Source organism: Triturus cristatus, chromosome 1_2, assembly GCF_964204655.1.
Source record: "Triturus cristatus chromosome 1_2, aTriCri1.1, whole genome shotgun sequence".
NCBI classification, from domain to species: domain Eukaryota; kingdom Metazoa; phylum Chordata; class Amphibia; order Caudata; family Salamandridae; genus Triturus; species Triturus cristatus.
This window is the reverse complement of record NC_140580.1, coordinates 863,361,145-863,379,877: the sequence shown is the minus strand read 5'-3', so window position 1 is coordinate 863,379,877 and position 18,733 is coordinate 863,361,145. Positions and strand designations below refer to the sequence as shown.

The 18,733-nt window shown below is 41.7% G+C and overlaps 1 protein-coding gene across 3 annotated transcripts in view; it reads left to right on the top strand.

Annotated features, from left to right (window-relative positions):
- ARHGEF16 (Rho guanine nucleotide exchange factor 16) overlaps positions 1-18,733 on the top strand; it is a 267,432-nt gene that overhangs the window by 182,354 nt on the left and 66,345 nt on the right. For all 3 annotated transcript variants that reach the window (XM_085609144.1, XM_085609149.1, XM_085609136.1), the window contains exon 7: positions 16,191-16,349. In XM_085609144.1, the coding sequence (XP_085465270.1) occupies positions 16,191-16,349 (159 nt within the window). The remainder of the gene's footprint in view (positions 1-16,190; positions 16,350-18,733) is intronic.

Sequence of the window (18,733 nt, the reverse complement as noted above, 5' to 3'; positions counted from 1 at the left end):
GCTTTAAGCATTTTAATTTTTGTGGGGGGGTGGAGAGTTTTCACTGCAGCAATTGCAACTTTAGCTGTAGGGTAGAGAAATGACTGCCTGTTGATAAGTTAAGGAAGTGTTCTGATGTTAAAGCAAGTTCTTTGAGTTGCTTTCAGATTAATTCTCGTTCTCTCATTAAACATAAGTATGAGTTCGTAGGGTCCCACTCCCCCATCTGGTAATTTTGAATTAAACCTGGGAGAATGAAACCTCAAACCCAGATCTAGCTGCAGCACTTTCGGCAGGCTATGCAATTAGCAGGCTGGACCGAGCTAGCAAATGTAGCAGCGGATTATCAATAGTTTACCGTAATCTGGAAGAGCTAATTTGGGAACCTTCAAACCTAGCTGACAGCAGGCCCTCTTGATTAAATGCAAATTTACTGACCAGTGTATGTTTTATGGTCTCTTGCTCTATAGGGCTCCTGGCCCCAAAGCTAAGTTTTTAGATGCCGCCAGCAACTTCATTGAGATAAGCATTCAATACCGTAATTTTACGGTATTAGGGGATTTTAATTTTCATCTAGAAAATCTTGATAACAAAGACTCAGCCCATTAGATCGAAAACTTGAGCTGTTTTAATTTGAATCAGTTAGTGAAGATCGCCTCATGAAAGGAAAATCGCTACACACAAGGCAGGCCATATTTTGGATGGCATATTTTCCAACAATACTAATCCTAAATTGGAAGAGGTACTACCTATTATTTGGAGTGATCATAAGACGTTCCGTTTCAGTCTAGATTCAAAACCTGCAGCTAATGTTGTAGGGAAGGATATAGAGTGCTGTGGCTGCAATCAGATAAAAAATAAGGACTTGGTTGAAAGTCTTGAAGCCTCGCTGCCGCTGCTTACTGAAGATCCAAATGAAAATGAAAATATACTGAGTGGATAAATGAGGCAGTTTCCAAATTGGTGCTGGTATAAAAAACATGAAAACTTTTAGAAACATCTGGCCCCACCATGGTTTCTAAGGGCCATGAAACAAAGATGTCGCAGGCAAGAGAACGCCTGTATAGCCATTTATAGTGAAAGTGAAAAAGTCGGATATAAAGAAATAATTCATGATTAAAAAATACTCATAATTTAGGAGACAACCACTTACTATACTGAGAAAACTAACTTGGCCACAAATTTTTTGAAAGAGCTTTTTAAAACAGTCACTCCTCATCCCCAATCCTCCAAACGGTCTCCTCAATAGCCAGTTTTTTTGTGATAAACTGGCTGCATTTTTTAAAGACAAGGTAAAGGTAGGTTTTAGTGAATTCGAGCTTACTCGATCTTTATCCGGCTCAAGTAAGGATTCTTCTGCTCAGTGCTCCAGCAATACTGAGCTCTGCAAGTTTCACCCTTTGACAATAGACCAAGTAGTCGAGTTAATTGGTACACTCAGTTAAAGCCCCCTCTGATTCTTGCCCGCCTAAAGTATTGCATGGTATAGCCGACAAGATAGCTCCGGTCCTCACTACTTTGTATATTACTAACATCAAGGCGCAAAATGGAAAACAGCCTCAAACCTTTCCCTACTGAAAAAACCTTCCACAGTTCAGAAAAACGATTGACCTATATCACGGTTACCATATCCGGAGAAGGTATTTGAAAAACATCTTAATAAAATATTGTCAGAATATTTGGAAAAGAATAATTTACCAAACGAGGCACAGAATGGCTTTAGGTCAAGTCACAGCACTGAGTCTGCTCTGGCCGTAGTGACGGAAGAGATTCGACCTATTATGGATGATCGTGAGAGGGCAGCGGTGGTCCTTTTGGAACGATCTGTGGCCTTCGGCACGGTGGGTCACACAGTTCTTTTGGAGCTTTTGGCAGAAATGGGGATCATTGGCTTAGCCAATGATCTTCTTTTCTCATTTTTAACAGATAAAGAGCAGACGGTGGCCCTTGGGAAGTTTAACTCAAAATCCGTTTTCCTGCTTTGTGGGGTTTTCCCAGGGTCATCTTTCAGCCCCACGCTTTTTAATATCTATGTGTTCATCCTAGCCTAGCCGATTTCCACCTTTGGATTTGCCACAGTAGCATATGTGGATGATACCCAGATTGTTGTCGTTCTCAAGCAATGCGGAGGAGGTCGCTTACCGGTTCAATAGGTGTATGAATGCTTTTGTTAGCTAGATGAGGGGCAACTGTTTAAATTAGAATTCAGAAAAAACAGAGGTCCTCTTTTTCAGGAAAGATACCTCTTTTTGAAACCAATCTTGGTGGCCTCAGTCCCTTGGTTCTCTACCCCCCACCTCCCTCTAAGGTAAGGAATCTAGGGGTAGTCTTTGAGGCCGAGCTGTCATTTGAGGATCAAATTAACAAATTGGCCTCTTTATGTTTATGTTAAGAAAGTTTAGGAAAGTGCTGCGCTTTATTCCGCGTTATCTGCAAAAATCAATTGTCAGTGTTTTAGTCTTATCTAGGCTTGATTACTGTAATGTCCTGTATTTGGGTATTAAACAGCGGTCACTAAATAAGCTTCAGACGCTGCAGAATGCAGTTAGTCGACTCCTCAAGAAAGTTCCAAAATGTAAGTCTGCTTCGGCAGCCCTGGTGGAGCTTCACTGGCTCCCTGTTAAGAAAAGAGTCGCTTTTAAGACCCTATGTCTGGCACACAAAGCATTGCATGGAACTGAACCAGAGTATCTCAAAATAAAATTCAGGTGGTATTCTCCAAAAACGATTGCTACGATCTGCTATCTCTAGTTCTGTGATTGTTCCAAGAATTCAGAAGGCTTCATGAGGCGGCCGAAGCTTTGTTTATTTCACCTTCCAACTCTGGAACAGACTGCTCATGCTCCTCAAATGTCAGCCTAATTTACTTAGCTTTTGGAAACACCTAAAATCTTGGTTGTTCCCGCTGTCCTTCTAGTTTCTAGTTGTTCCCTCTTTGTGGTTTTTAGGTTTGTAACCATGATTGCCAGCTGCAAGACACCCATGGGCATTCACATACTTTAGAAATGTCCAGTCAAATCAAAACCTAAAAAGCATACTTTGAATTCTATCCTTTGTTTCACAGTAAGCCAGTGTAGCTTGTTTAACACAGGTGTGTATTACATTTTAAAAAACGAGGTTTTTGTATGGCGCATATCCTGAGCTCGCATATTTGGAGTGTCTTCATGTGATAATGAACAAAACTAAGGCTCGGTGAGATAAAGTATTTGCCTAACATCACACAATTCAAGGAAGATGGGATTGATCCCAGATTTTCCGGTTTCACACTGTGCAATTGAGTGATTAGATGGGCATTTCTTTCTGACATCAAAGGTTAATGCTTTGTCCTAATTTCTTGGAGCATAGCAGAGCGTGGGAGACAGGCAGACTCCATATTTTAATTTGGCGGTTTTACATAGCGTGAACCATTCTCAAGGACATAAGAATGCTTCACAGCAGACTACACAGTTGTTTTTTCGGCATAGGGACGTTGGCCGGTAATCAGGAGATGCTGAGCCAAGGCCGGAAATCAAACCTGTTTTCCAAAGTTCGGTGCTTTATTTGAGCTGGTTTTTGCAGGTACCGCACACCGGCACTTACTTTTCTGCACCAGCACTTATTCCTTATCAAACTTTAACCCAGAACAAGAGGGAGGAAAACACAAAAGGGGGAAAGTAGGGGATATCAAAAGAAGGAAAAAGAGTGACAAAGGGAGAAAGCAGGGACGTAAAAGAATACGCAGGAGTGAGTTTGAGGGGCAGGGAGTGTCTGGTGAAGGATTAAAGATGCATTAGGGGATATCAAGACTACGCAGCCTAGGTATCCTGCACCATGACCTTCATCAGCACTGGCTATGGGCTTCTGAGCAAATGTTTGGGTGCCAGCTTTTATTATTTTACAGATTAAGCATTACCCATGTTGCATGGTCGGCAGCTGTGGCCACTAGGCCACATCGCCATCAGAGAAAGCTTGGGTTGTTTTGGGCTTGAGGTTTCAAGAGGCCCTGTAGCTGAGCAAGAGCCAGGCACCTGACTGGAACTTTCAGTGGCACCTCTAGTAGTAAGGTAGTGGAGATATTGTTCATGGTTCTCATTTAGAGAGGGTTGGGCTAATTGTGCTGAAACTGGATTTCTGCTCATTGAGCATGATTTTAAAATTCAGAAGAATTTGATATTGCTGAATTAAGAATTGCAGCAACAACTCCTGTTAGTGGGAGATCTGTGCCTTTGGCACCAGCAAGATGCTGTTGCTGACTGTGGAGAAAACCTGTTGTAACATTGTTTCTCAGTACTAATCATGTTGTTTTTTTTGTGTTTTTTTTTACAGTTGTATATAGCGCGAACTTGACCCGAAGGTATCAGAGTGCTTTACATAGCACCAGTTGTGTTACATGAGGACACATTCATTTTTGTTAGGCACGGGGAGATTAAGTGATTTGCCCAGAATCACAGGATGTTCAGCGTCATTGCCGAGACTCGAACCCAGTTCCCCAGATTCGAGGTCGACCCCCCTATCCGTTAGGCCAACTCCTCTCTCCTGTTTACACCTGAATTTGCAGGTGAAACCTAAAATAAAATCTAAGACTCTATGACAGCTGAGACCCAGCAGGGTGGGAGAAAATTACCTCCCATGAATATTAATAGGTGCTCTTGTCGCTTAAACTCTGTGCATATTAAGATCTTAATTGATTGAATAGTTTTCAATAACAGAAGTCAAACAGGTTCTCTGTTAGCAAGATTCTTCCCCGTTGCACCATAGTCAAAGCCACCATAAAAAACCTTATCAAGAAATGTTATCAACACATGGTCATCCTTGGATGACCATGTACAAACCATACCAATCCATGAACCTAAAATCAGAGATTTATTCTATAGCACAAACCAGACGAGAGATCTGCCCAGCAAGGACAGTGTTCAATACGTCGAGTAAGTAAAACGGCAGCCTTAAGGTGCTACCACTAGCTGGCACCAGACTACAACAAAATGGCTGAAAAATACCTATTTTACTAATGGAAAGGCTGGCAAAGTAGTCCGTTGTGAAGCACTATTATGTCCTTCGCAAAATGATATTTAGCCTAGAATGCTGAAACATGCTTGCACTACTTCTGCCTCTCAGATAGTCTACACTTCACTATTATGTTGGCATTTGCATAGCGCACAATCTGACTGTAGAAATGCATCACAGCGCTTCCGGTTGTCCCAAGTGCACTTTTTTCAATGCTTCTCCGGTTTTCATCGCAGACGGGAGTCTCATTGAGCGAGTGAAATGTCCTGTCAGTGGTGTGAGTTGCAATGTTTATACATCAGATGAATGTGTGAACTTCAGTGAGTTGTGGGTTAGTGTATTTTGATGAGTGAGTCTTATGGGTGGTTGTCTTGGCTTTGCTCAGCCAACTGTTGTGGTTGGAGGTGGGGGGCGTTATGTATGAATGTGTGTTTGTGTGCGTCTGCCAGGCACTGCTTGGGTTAAGGAGGAGCCAGGGATTTATGGTTGAGAAGTGACTGTGGTCCCTCTTCCCCAGCCTATCAGTTGCAGAGTTTCTCCTTGCTTATTTAGTGCATGTGGAGGATAGGTACCTTCTGTTTGTTGATTGAGGGAAACCTCATCGTATAAGAACTGTGAAAAAGGAGGCCAGGCCTAGGAGTAATGAAGAATACATGCCGTATTTAATGTACGGCATTTGCTGTCTTCCTGCAAGAGAATACCGACCCACCCCTTCCTGGGCAGTGCGAATGGAGAACAGAAGTGCAACCATTTTGTTTGAAGGCAAGGTTGTTGATGGAGAGGGTTTGAAAGACTGATCCACGAGTTAAATCTCGAGGACAGTGGTCCCTTCCATCTAGGAAGCCTGGGACTCCTTCCTGTTCCTTTTCTTAAGCTCGTCTGCCCTTGAAGCCGCCGAAGCCTCAGTTACGGAGAAGAGAGGCTGCATTTACAGGGAGGTTCATCTTACCGCCACTGTCACTCATTAAGAGAGCCGTGATCTTAATAGCTTATCAGGACCTTCTTGCTCTTTAACTAGACAGAGATATGGTAGAGCGAGGTAGGGGTGTGTTGCTGACAGGAGGAGCAGCCAGTAAGAATATAGAGATGTCCCCTCACTGATCTGTTTCTGTGAATGTGGCGTGTGCACTCTCTAGCTCCCTCTGCTCTGTTCTTCTGCCACATTTTCTCAATCTGAAATTCATATGAACTTTATTGTACTGAGAATCGAGACAAGGTTTGCCAGAGTAAATGCAAGTCAGAACCATTCGACAAAACAATGAATTCGATGCATTATTAGTTTTCAGTTTTGATTCAGAGGTATGAATAGAAGCACTTTCGGGTGGGCATGCTTGGTATTACCTTGCACCTCAAATCAGATGACAGAATATATATATATATTACATTTTGGGGAGGTATTTTTAAAAGAGTTCTGCATTCACCCACTAGGAGTATCATAGCACTAGAAATGCACAAAAACAAAGATGCTACAAAAAGTTCCTTGCTGCAGGGAGGAGTTAAGAAAATAACCAGGTTTTTAACAAATAGCTAAATTTTGTCAAATTATCTTACTTGCTCAAGTTAAATGGAACTGATTTCACTAGGTAGCTGCAGCCTCTAAGGAGGCTCATACACCCATAGTCTGCAAACAAAAATTGGGACTCTTGAATAGATGTTTGTCCTGCGAACGAAGATCTCTGGTTGGATGATGCAATTGAAAGTACTTGGTTAGCGGACACCAGTGGAGGTTTAATGTTGCTTTATGAATTGAGCACATAGACTTAAAAAGCATGCATTTTTATTACAGGTAAATAGTGTAAGGAAAGTAAAGCTAAGGCAGTATGACGTCTTGGACGTAGGCCCAAAGGCAGTCTGGCTGCTTAGTTCTGGACCAGCTGCAAATTTTGAATTTAAAAACTCCTGAAGATCAAGATAAGTAGTATTGCAGTGGCCCAGATGAGATGATTCGGATGCATTAAGCAATTGTATCTTGTGAGAAAAAGAAAAAATACGTATAACCTGTTTAAACAAATGAAGTTGGGGGGAAAAAAAGATGGCTCTGGTTCAGTACCTCCCAGTGACACTCCGTGCAGAGCCGTGCCTCTGTGGGCTTTGACATGCTACGATATTTCTGTGTGGTCACTCAGAATTTACCAGAGAGAAAAAAAACCACGCAACGATTTTCAGCACTAGGTGCAAAATCAGTTCTACCTGCTTACAGGCTACTCATCTCCAAAATGGCAAATGTTGAGGGGCTTTGTAGAAATGTGGCGCAGCAGCTAGGTGTCAGTTACACTGTTGCTGAGCCTGATCTAATCGAGCACCATCCTTAATGGTGACCATCTGTTTAGTGTATTCGCGATTCAGGTGAGAAATGCTTCTGGGTTCTAGTTCTACACATGGAGTGGACTTTATCTCCTCTCAGAAGACTATTACGCCCGCACCTCATGCTTTTGGCTGTGTGGTGGATATTTCTTTCTCTTATGGCGTGTTTGAATTGCACTGCACGAGAGACTAACCTCTGAAGAAAGTGCTCTACGTCTAAAATTAAATTTGATACTTCATGAATGCTTTGTTTGCACAAAAAAACATTTTTGTATTTTTTTTTTTTTAAACTATGGTAGGTGGGCATTTTTTTTAAATAAAAAATGTTTTGTCAAGAATCGAGTGCGAGGCATTGCAGCCACCACCTTTACTACCTCCATTGCTACTACCACTGCCACCATTTTCACCACCATTAACAGCACTACTACTAGTACCTCCATCACTATCGTTACCACCAGCATAATTACCACCATGCTTATCACCACCACTGTCACCAACATTTACACCATAATTACCATGACAATTACCAACACCCCCGAATGTTGCATGAGGTCTGTGAACTTTGCCAGTGCATGTTTTTTTCTGTGGATTTGTCTCTCCCTCCTTAGTCCCTAGAGTAGTGAGTTTGTCTCACTTTTACTTGGATGTAGCGAAAAAAGTAACAATTCGTTTCTGCATGATTAACAAAAAAAATAGGGTTTGTGCATCTGGCTTGCCCCAGTGTGTTATTTTTGGCCGCATATAGTCACCAGACATAATCCCCATATAACAGAAATGGGAAAATGTTAGTAGGAAATATTTTTGCAATTGTTTTACACCTTAACTATGTATACACACCTTAAATATGTACAGACACTGAAGATCATCATATGAACTCTTGTTGTGTGCCATAACCAAAGTGACTTTGAATTTATGATCATGTTTATATTAATATCTTAAAAGAAGCAGTGCCTCTTATAATGTCATCACGAGGCCTTGTAATTCCCAAAAAAGGCCGAAATACGTTGACGACATTTTGGAAGACAAACTGCAAGATAATGAGATATGGAGACAAAAATCGGTGGGAGTATATGCCCTCAGTTGAATGCTCTCCCGGAAGAATTAGTCTGATGAATTTGATGTGTGTTTCCAAACTGAAAGACAAAGGAGTTGGCTCTAGAAGTGACACTTTGACAAAGCCTCTGCTTTGATGATGATTGATATAAGGCATAATATATACAATTAAATAATACTGTTAATTAGTGCTTATTTGGGTGTCATTGAGAGGTGCCAGAAAATGATTAATAAATAGGTACACTATTTATGTGAAAAGTTCTTCCGTTGTCGTGCAGCAGACTAACCCTGCTAGCTTTGAAAAGGTGTTTTTCGTTTATCCGCGTAGGAGTGTTACACATGGTGTATAGCAGAGGTATGCGAGGCATCAGAGAGCTGGAGCGAGGGGTCAGCAATGTCCTGAAAACATTGAAAGCGCCAAGAGTGCATTGTGAATTAGGATGAGATCAATAGAGAGGATCTGAAAAATAGTTTTGAATAAGGGATATAGTTGCCAAAAAATGTGGGCATACAGATGTGAAAATGGCAAGTGTGGGAAAAAGTGGATGAGTGGTACGAGTATGAGGCATGGATCAAGGATTATACCAGAGTAGTGGGCAGCAGAGGGAGAATGTTATGGGGTGGAATATATGAAGGGTCCCCCTTATCTAACAATGCTAGCCTTTCCCTTGTCGTGCCATGAAGGTCGAGATGTTTCCCATTTGTGGAACCTCGCTGCATCTCACTACCTAGAGAGAGTGAGCCCTTGGAGTGCTATGGCTAGATAGATTGTTGAATCAGGGAATCATACTTTCCAAACGAGAAAAGTAGGATTCTTAACTCATGTGATGAGCAGGGCCAAAGCGTAGTATGCTTTGTTCCTGGGGCACCTCTACATTTCACACTTGTTGATCTACATTGAGTCACTTTCCCACTACAATTTAGTAAGACGCCTACTTGCTTAATGACTCAGATATACTGCTCTTATGCAAAAGAGTTCTGAGATGTAGTTAATTACCTGACATTTTCCAGTATACACTGACCAATGGTTCTGTCATCCGTTGTAAGTTAATTTGAGTTTACGTAAACAAGCCTTAATACTTTACATGGGGCAGGAGCAGCATATAAAGCATTTAGCTAGAGTAAATGCTGTATCGTAGAGGGCTGACTTTGGAAGCCTTCTGTCCCTAAACCTCTAGACTCAACTTGCCCTCTCTTGATTAGTGGACGGGTAAGCTTGTCGGCTTTCCGTCTGCTTCGTGAGATTGAATCTGTTTTTGCTGTTTTGCGTATTTACAGGCAGGTGTTCGTGGCGGTGGGTAGTGGTTGCTGGTTAGATTTTTCATATGTTTGACAGTGGTGGAAGCAAATAAAAAAGAAACTTCAACTATGTCCAACTTACTACTGTCTCATCCTGCCCCACTTTCAGTGTATCCTCTACCTCCACTCTCTGACTTTCCCAAACCTCATTGTACTACCATGATCTTCCTAATAACTCTTTCTAGACTCTTCCCTCCTCTGTTCCTCCTTTGACTCCTCCCAAACCCCATTTTACCACTATGGATATTGAAAATAATACCGTATAGATTATCTATTCCTCTATCCCTCCTTTATCCAATTCAATCCAACTAACAGACTTGCATGTCCACCACCCGAATGAGCAGCTTAGATTTCCCTATACTAATCCACTTGAGGTTGTATAGTAATGGTCTACTTGCCAAACAAAGAGCTTCAAGGCCTCGTCACCGGTGGTAAGCGCTATATAAATGCAATCCTTAAGCCTCGATCCCGAGTGCCTTCTTAATTCCAGTTAGCCAGTAGCACAAGTTTTCAACCCCATGGGCACTATATAGTCACTGGAAACACTGCGGACTCCATGTGTTTCACTCAGAGGCTTCGACTATTAAAAGCATCTGAAATTTCCATGTCAAACAGCAGGTGTGAAATGAAGAATAACCAGGTGACTCTGGATTGGAATTATCGATTTTATTTCTTCCCTCTATTAATTCCTTATGCGACCCTCCGAGTTCGACACGCAATACCCTCTGCCACAGCCCACAGTTACCAGTACCCCGGATATCACTGAAGCCGTGGGGGTGGAGGGTGCCGAGATGGGGCCCTGTTACCAGATACTACACCCCCTAATAAGACCTTTAGAGTCGAGAGCTCCGGACACGCCATCTATGACATTTCAGGGCAGCTCTTCGTTTGTGTCACATGACCTCGACTTCTTGCTCCGCGGTGGTGAGCTGTGGGCTGGCTGCCTGTGCGTGTTCAGCTCCTGCTCAGAATCGCCTTCAGTCAAGACTCCTGGAGAACCTGACACCACCGGCGCCAGAGCATGTGCGAGCACAGAGAGAACACAGGAGATCCAGGAGGCCTTGCTGCCAGTAGCCCTCTCATGTCACAAGAACTACTCGCTACGCCCATGCAGTTATTAAAAAAGTTCTTGGGGGGGGGGGGGGGGGGGGACGACTTGATTTATCAAAACCTACATCTATAAGAATGCATAATTTATGTGCAAATTAGGTGGGTCTTTTTTGTGTCTTGATAATGCTTCACTTTCGCACGTCTAAAGTAGGAAGAGGTTTATTCTTTTCAAGAAAATAAACTCCGAGACCTGTTTGTGGCCCACCTGTATTCAGACAGGTAATTTTTTGTTAATACATGTTTAGGAATGTCCTTTTCAGTGCTGGCTTACCTGTACTTGCCTCAGGCGAGTGACTACAGTCACAAGGGGAACTGAGGGAATTTTAATATTTCCTGTTTTTTATTGGGTTTTGGTGTAGTAAAGACGTCACGAACCTGGCTATGAGTGATCCCATTCTCCTTTCCATACTCGTGTGTTGCAAACCCCATTCTCATTTCTGTTCCCTTATATCAAGGGCGTCAACCTGGCCACTGAGCCCAAGGAACAGCAGGGATTTGTGTGTGTGTTTTTTGGGAATGTGTGATATTTGCCATGAGTGGAGCATAGGCTGGAACAATCTCCCTAGTTCTTTAATATAAAAAATGAGCATGGGCTCGTGCAGCAGGCGGGTCCCGTTGATCTACTGCGAAAACTGCAGCGAGAACCACCATCAAGACAAACATGAACTCATAGCTGCAGTTCAGAAGCTTGCATCACTCTCCTTCCATAAGTGACTGATAAATTAGCATAATGTAGGCAACAGATGTGTGGCAGGTGAATACACAGACTGAAAAAGAATAGCCACAAAAATATAGGCTCCAGAACCACTTCCAAAGACAGCTTGGATGGAATGCGAGAGATCTATTGCCTTCTAGCACGCATGGTATATTGCGGGCCAGCTGAAGATTCCTTTGGAGGCCTGGAATGGCGGGGCAAATGTTCCACTGGGCGTTAAGGTAATCAGGTTAATTCCCAACCAGTCATGTGGGTAAGAGCACGGGTCTCGGTCTTCACTCTAGCGCCCATAGGAAGACGATGCACTTTTTCGGGGATGAGAAAGGTGTGGTCTACAAACACTGGTGACTGCATGCTCCTAAAGCGTGTCGTATTTTGTAGGGGAGCCAATGAACCATATGGTTCAGTGGTCCATGTTTCAGCCAACAGCCTTTATCAATGGTGGCCTTCTGCATCTCATCCAACAGTGGACCAATTCTCTGCAGCATCTGAATACGATAGTTGGAGGAGACCACTATAGCATTAACAAGTTTCTCTGTAGACCGTGTCAAAGTTGCATTCCCGTGTCGAGGGTTTATTTTATTCAATTGCTTTACTGACCCAAAGATCAAAAACTCAGATTTGGACTGGTTGAGGGTCAACCCTTTATTGCGCATTCATAAAATGATACCCCACCAATCAGGAAAATGGGGTAAATGGGCGGTACAGTATGCTAAGAGGTCAGACAATAGAATGGAACAGGAGCAAAATGACATTTGCCTGAGTTGACATAGGGAGAAATTCAGACAATACAAACTTTAGATCATTTCATATTTACTACTGAAGATAACCAGATGCCACCCATCTCCGAAACCCTCAACACCTCTATAATTGTGGACTATAGGAAGCAATTTGCACAGGAGTCAATAGCGGCCCAGATCTAAAACTATAAATATTGCTTCCAGACCCTCCTGTAAAATGTCATGTACTTCTGTAAGCCATGTTTCTGTACATCTGTTTGGTATGTTGTCATACTTTCCACGTAACGAACAATGAAAATTAGCTGGATTTGAACCTTAACTTCCTGCTCCAGAATAAACTTCAGTGGAGATGTATTTAAATGTGGATGAAAACTTTCGCAGCAGGTTGGGTCAAGTTACACACTTCTGTTTTTTACTTGAGGATTCCCCTCCCCCCCCCCCCCCCCCAACCTCCTTACCCCCCCCCCTCCCAACAAGCATACGAAATCCGAAAACAATCTTGTAGTAAGAAATTGACAAAGTGAACAAAGAAAGCTAAAAGTTCAAGCAGATACACCCTCAACAATGTGTAGGGCATGAGATTAATTTATTTAATATTGCCTCAACCTCCAGAGGGAATTCATAATATTTGACAAGGGAGTTAGGATCATTAGAAAAGGAGATGTAAATCAGATTGCTGTTTGAACTGGGTTGAAATATGCTCATGTGACAAAAGGTGCCAAAGTCTCCCCTAAAATAAGGTTAGGGGGGCTCTTAGGTGCAGCACACAGGTTATATCAAAAAGTTATTATAGAGGGATTTAAGTAGTTAAGGGCTAATGTGTGCAGTTTCACAGACTGTGTATTGTGAGCTGTTGCAACAGTCTGCTAGAGTTGATGCAGTAGAGAGCTGTGTAAAGACTGCATATGAGCGACAGGCGGCATTGTCAGACCGATTGTTAAACTAATGGTTAAAATCCCCTGGAACCACAAATTTACGACTGCAGGACATGAGAGGAAGTTGTAAATCCAGCAGGGTTTTGTTCAGTGCACCTGACTCCACTTTGAAGCCATTAAATAACAGTTTAAATATCAGTTTCAGTGACACACACCTAAATCTTAGCAGTCAAATGTTTGAAGAAGTTGCAACATGTGTGGAAATAACCCATTTATTTAGATTTTCCTGTTGCACTGGCTTTATCCAAGAGGTTGTTAGATTGCCTCAAATTGTATATATGAATGGGATAATTACTTTTGACAGTGGTCCAAAACAAGGGGAAGAGTACAAACCTATGACATTTGAGAACCTAGATTAAAATGTAGGGTGCAGGACAACATTAAGTCCCCATCATAATTTTATAGGTAAGTTGATACTTTTCTGTAGAGATGAGAGTTGTACATTATTGTTGCAGGAAGCTGTGGGATTGCAAAAAGAGTCCATGGCCACTTAAGAACTACTGAAACCCTCCGGCCCGTCCAACCCTCATACCCACCTGTAGAATGATATAACTCATTGGGAGAAGCACGTAAACACCTAGGGTACAATTCATGTCCATCCACGTCTCAGTTAGGTAGGGCATTCAGAGACCACCAATGGTGTTCACACAAAAGGTGGTTTGAAAGTGTCAGGTTTGATCCATGGGAGATAATTCTGTTTTTTCTAAGCAGATTCCACTATTTTTCAACATTTTGGACCTTTTTAATTCCATTGACTGCCTCGCGTTTGTGTTTATGAATAATCTGTAAATTTGCAGACAATTACCACTCCAAAGGCTTGCTCAGTACTCTTTTTAAATTTAATTAGAGCGTATTCTGACTAAAGTTCTGTCTTCCTGCCAATTTTGGTGTAATTTCTGTCCGCTGTGTTTGATGTAACAGACAGTAGAAATTCATTTGGCACTTAAAATGAGAATTGTGCCAAGTATGTACCAGATTTTTGTACTTTGTGCCTATGTTGTCAAGTAACAACAGGTTATTAGCAACTCAAAAAATCAGTTTCATGTATATGTAGCAACTCAACCACAGCTACAGATTTGCTGCCGCTGACACTATGATGTTCAATATTTTGTATTGTTGTGATAGTGCTACCCTACAATACACAAGGTTTCTCGGCTTGTTCCATAGAGAAATCCATTCCAATTTGAAAATTGGTTAAAAAAAATGTGGAAAGAATAGCCTGGCAAGTGAGGTCCAATTCACAAAAAAAGGAGCAAATTTGCTTCAGTAAAGTACACCTACACACGGGTGTGGAGTTACTACTTTTTAATATTCACTAACATTACTACTAGTATGCCTGAAAAGCTGCGCTTTTTTGCCTGTACATAGTCCTACATAATAAATGCTCTTTTTTTCCACCTGTTGGGAAAACATTTTCTCTGAACCGGAGGGTGATCCGTTCCCTTTTTTCCCTCGGAATCTGGGGGAGATCTGTGCCCTCTTCAATCCAGGACAGGCAAATTGCCAACCAATTCCAGGGTGGGAAAGGGTCAGATAGGAGTTTGTGAATGCCCATAAATGTACACATTTGCCGTCATTCCCTGTCTTACAAGGCAAACAACACCTTGTTATGCCCACTTCCAACCACTTGCAAGAGATTTACTGAAGAGATCTACAGCAGTCAAATCCTTTACTCCTGCCAGTATTCCTTTTGTGAATTCCTGGCAGGAGGAAATGTAGGCATTTTAGTCCCAAGTTTACTGCTGAATTGCCTACGTGAATTAGTTCCATGCTGTTTTTGTAAGCATATCATTTTATTTACTCTTAGAAAATACATTTCTTTGGGAATTGTGTATTACATATTTTGCCACACTACAAGTTTCATTGAAGAAGTTGAGGGTAGTGAGTTGTGGTAGGGAAGGATGGGGTCGGACGGGAATGTTACATGCAGAACATCTGTAGATTTTTAGGTCTTGGCTAGTCAACGCATGCACTGTCTCTAAGAGAGTGTCTGTTTTGTCTGTGGGCTTATAAGCCGCCCATCTCCTACCATTGGTAAACTTCAGCATCCCTCTCATGTTTTTTATGCCATCGTGCAATGCTCTGCAATTTATTCCCTCCAGTGGGATCACAGGTGAATTCCTTTGACGCCGTGCACTATGGTAATTGAAGTGCTATGATTAATTTTCCCTTCAGTGGGTCGTTCCGTTTATCACAGTTACTCTATTGTTTTAGCCCTCCAGTGGGCCTCTAATCATGACTGCACAGTTCAATGTTAATCCACTGTGGCTGCTGTGAGGCACAAACAATTCTTTGCGCCTGCAGCTCCACTTAATGTTAAAAGGTGGTGCGCTTTCACGGCCGGACAGCCGTTTTCATACCTTTCGAGTGTGCCCAAAAACGAAGGCGCACTCCAACAGTAGATTGCTTCACAAAGCTTTAGGAGTTCACCTGTGATCCCACTGGAGGGAATAAATTGCAGAGAATTGCTCCGTTCCTGTTTGTCAGTGCAGCCTCTGAACAAGAGCCAGGAGGCTCGAAACGCGTCCGGCCTTATGCATAATCTGAACATGAATGCCCAGTCGAATGCTCCTGCATTAACAATCTACGTATATGTGTACATATATATATATATATTTATTTATTTATGTTTTTGTCTGCCGTTGGAGCAGAATAAAAAAATATAATTATCTTTGAAGAGTGTGCGCCACTTTTTTGTTAATCACCTTAACGTTTGAAAAAAAAAAAAAAAAAAAATATATATATATATATATATATATATATATATATATATATATATATATATATATATATATATATATATATATATATATATATATATATATATATATATATATATATATATATTTAATCTGTGTGCCAGGAAATATACAGAAGGTAGCTAAACTTCCTATGCATTCTGATTTAAATGACCGGAGGTTAATTCTCAATACATCTTTGTTTCCATTTTTTTTGTCCGGCATCCAAGATGAATGGAATTATTTCTTTCCCTTCTGAGCTCGGTTTAATTGTTTATATGGTGACATATTGGGAAAGCAATTATTTGATATTGTTTCATTCTCTTCTTTTCAGGTTTTTTGATGACTTGGAGCAGAGACACAAAGACAGTGAGAATGCCTTGATTAATGATATCAGTGACATAATGGAGGATCACGCTGTGAACCACTTCAAGCCTTACGTGATCTATTGCTCCAACGAAGTCTACCAACAGAGGACACTCCAAAGGCTACTGTGAGTGCACTAAAGTACCCTTAGAAGCAAACTGAAACCATATTTGTCAAGATATGCTGCATAACTAAGACTGTCATAAGGGCTTGGAGAGAGGCCACAAAATTTCTAGGCAGAAACACTGATGTGGGATAGTGGTGTCCTAGCCGAGGTAGGAAAGCTCAAAGCGTGCCTGAAGTGGGTTGTAAACATAACAACAAGCATTTAAAATGCAATAGGTTTCACATTTGTGAGAGTTTAAGCTATTGGCACTGTAAATGACAATGCCTTTTATTTATCCGTTTTAATAATTAACACATAATAAAAGGCATTGTCATTTGCGATGCCAATAGCTCAAACTCTTGTAAATGTGAGACCTCGGCCGCCATTGTCCTGGGCTGCTTGGAACGTGAAAGCTCACATGGCGCGCTGAATGGTGCAGAAAAGCATGTCGTGCCTGCAGTAGGAGAAACTCATTAAAGAAAATAGTGCTTACAGACTAAATAAGACATCTCGTGTAACAACAGAAGTAAAAGGGCCAGTCCTCATGGGAGGTTACAAATGAACTGGTGGTCGTGCAAAGAAAGGGAACAAACATAAGGAAACCAGAACAGAAGAAAAACAACCAATAGAGCTCCCACAAACACAGGAAGGACCGAGGCACCGACGGAGAGGGCGGGGTCTCAATTACCTGAGTTGGATACCGGGTGAGGTGAGGTCTGACACTCACACAAGTAAGGAGTGAAATACACCCTACTTGACGTGAGGTCGATTGGTACCAGGTTGTATTGTTGGACAACTTGTCAATTTTTCTTTCTTTTTATCACTTGCAGTAGCTATTATGTATTGGTCCTGAAGAAAGCCGGGAACACAATCCCTTCTGGCTGAAACTAGTCGACCCCTATGTGATGCAACCTATTAGTTGAAAGTTGCCGCTACACGCTTTTTAAATTGGATTGGTACAGAGATATATATTAAACATAGTTTCTCTTTTCCAACTCCCTTTTTAACTCTCACCTGCACTGCATTTTCTGTACATAGTTTCCATCATTTTGAAATACATATGGCCGCTCTTGGTCGATTTCTCTCTCCAACTTGTACTCTACTCTAATCTTGGCTACTACATCTGCCTCTTGGATTGGAGGAGTAGTAACAAGACATAAGGATGACCAAGTGATGACACTGGCCTCTCTTGGCAGTTGATGGAAATCCTAATCTAGAATTCAATGTTCTAGCTTCCATACATATACCTTGATCTGTAGACCTCAGTAACACTCTATTGGTTGTTTTTCTTCTGTTCTGGTTTCCTTATGTTTGTTCCCTTTCTTTGCACGACCACCAGTTCACCATTGGTTTTTCATATGTAACGATATAGGGGATTTGAACTGTTGTCTTGGTCGTTAAACTTTTCCCTTAGACCCTTTTCCTTTTGGGTAGTTATTATTGAGGTTATAAATGAAGACAGGGTGGTACCAATCAGGGACTAGGTTTCCTTATGTTTGTTCCCTTTCTTTGCACGACCACCAGTTCACCATTGGTTTTTCATATGTAACGATATAGGGGATTTGAACTGTTGTCTTGGTCGTTAAACTTTTCCCTTAGACCCTTTTCCTTTTGGGTAGTTATTATTGAGGTTATAAATGAAGACAGGGTGGTACCAATCAGGGACTAACAAGCCTATTAACGAATCAGAAGCCAGCATTTACAAAGGACAATGACACAAGCCAATGAAAAATATGGGCGGAGAGTGGGCTGGGCTCCAAGTCCATACTTGAATACAGCATGCATCGCAGAGTAGCGCTTCCGCTGCCCAGGCTCGACCTAAAAATGGGGGATGTGTGGGAAGAGAACAGGGGAGGTTTTGATGAAAGCAATCAGGCAGAAATACCAATTGGCAGATACAGAGACGTTCCATTGCATGCCAATTAAACATGTAATGGCAGTACACATTAAAACGGCGTGCATGTAAAAGACTCCTTCCCTTTAGAGGATGTAGTCCTGGAAGAGCCCATGCTAAAGAAAGATCTTATTGATATATAGGCAAATGGTGTGTTATTTCCCGAATGGATCGGTCAAATTGACGACTGATTCAGAAAGCGATTTTGGATAAATAGAGGAAGAGTATTGGGAGGAAACGTTGAGAGCTCAGGATGAGGGAGCAATAAGATCATGTTTTAGTCTATCCTAATACGTATCCTTAATTGGTCGTATTCTACCAATACCACACTCCACGAAATGGGGAAAATTGTGACAGATAAATGTAGCGGATGCAGGCTGACTGGGAACTTTCTGCATATAATATGGGCCTGTACAGAAGAGAATTGGTATTGGGATGTTGTACAGGAATGCCTTGGGTTTGTAACCGCACAACAAATGCAAGACTTAGTTAAAACAGTGGTGCTTAATAT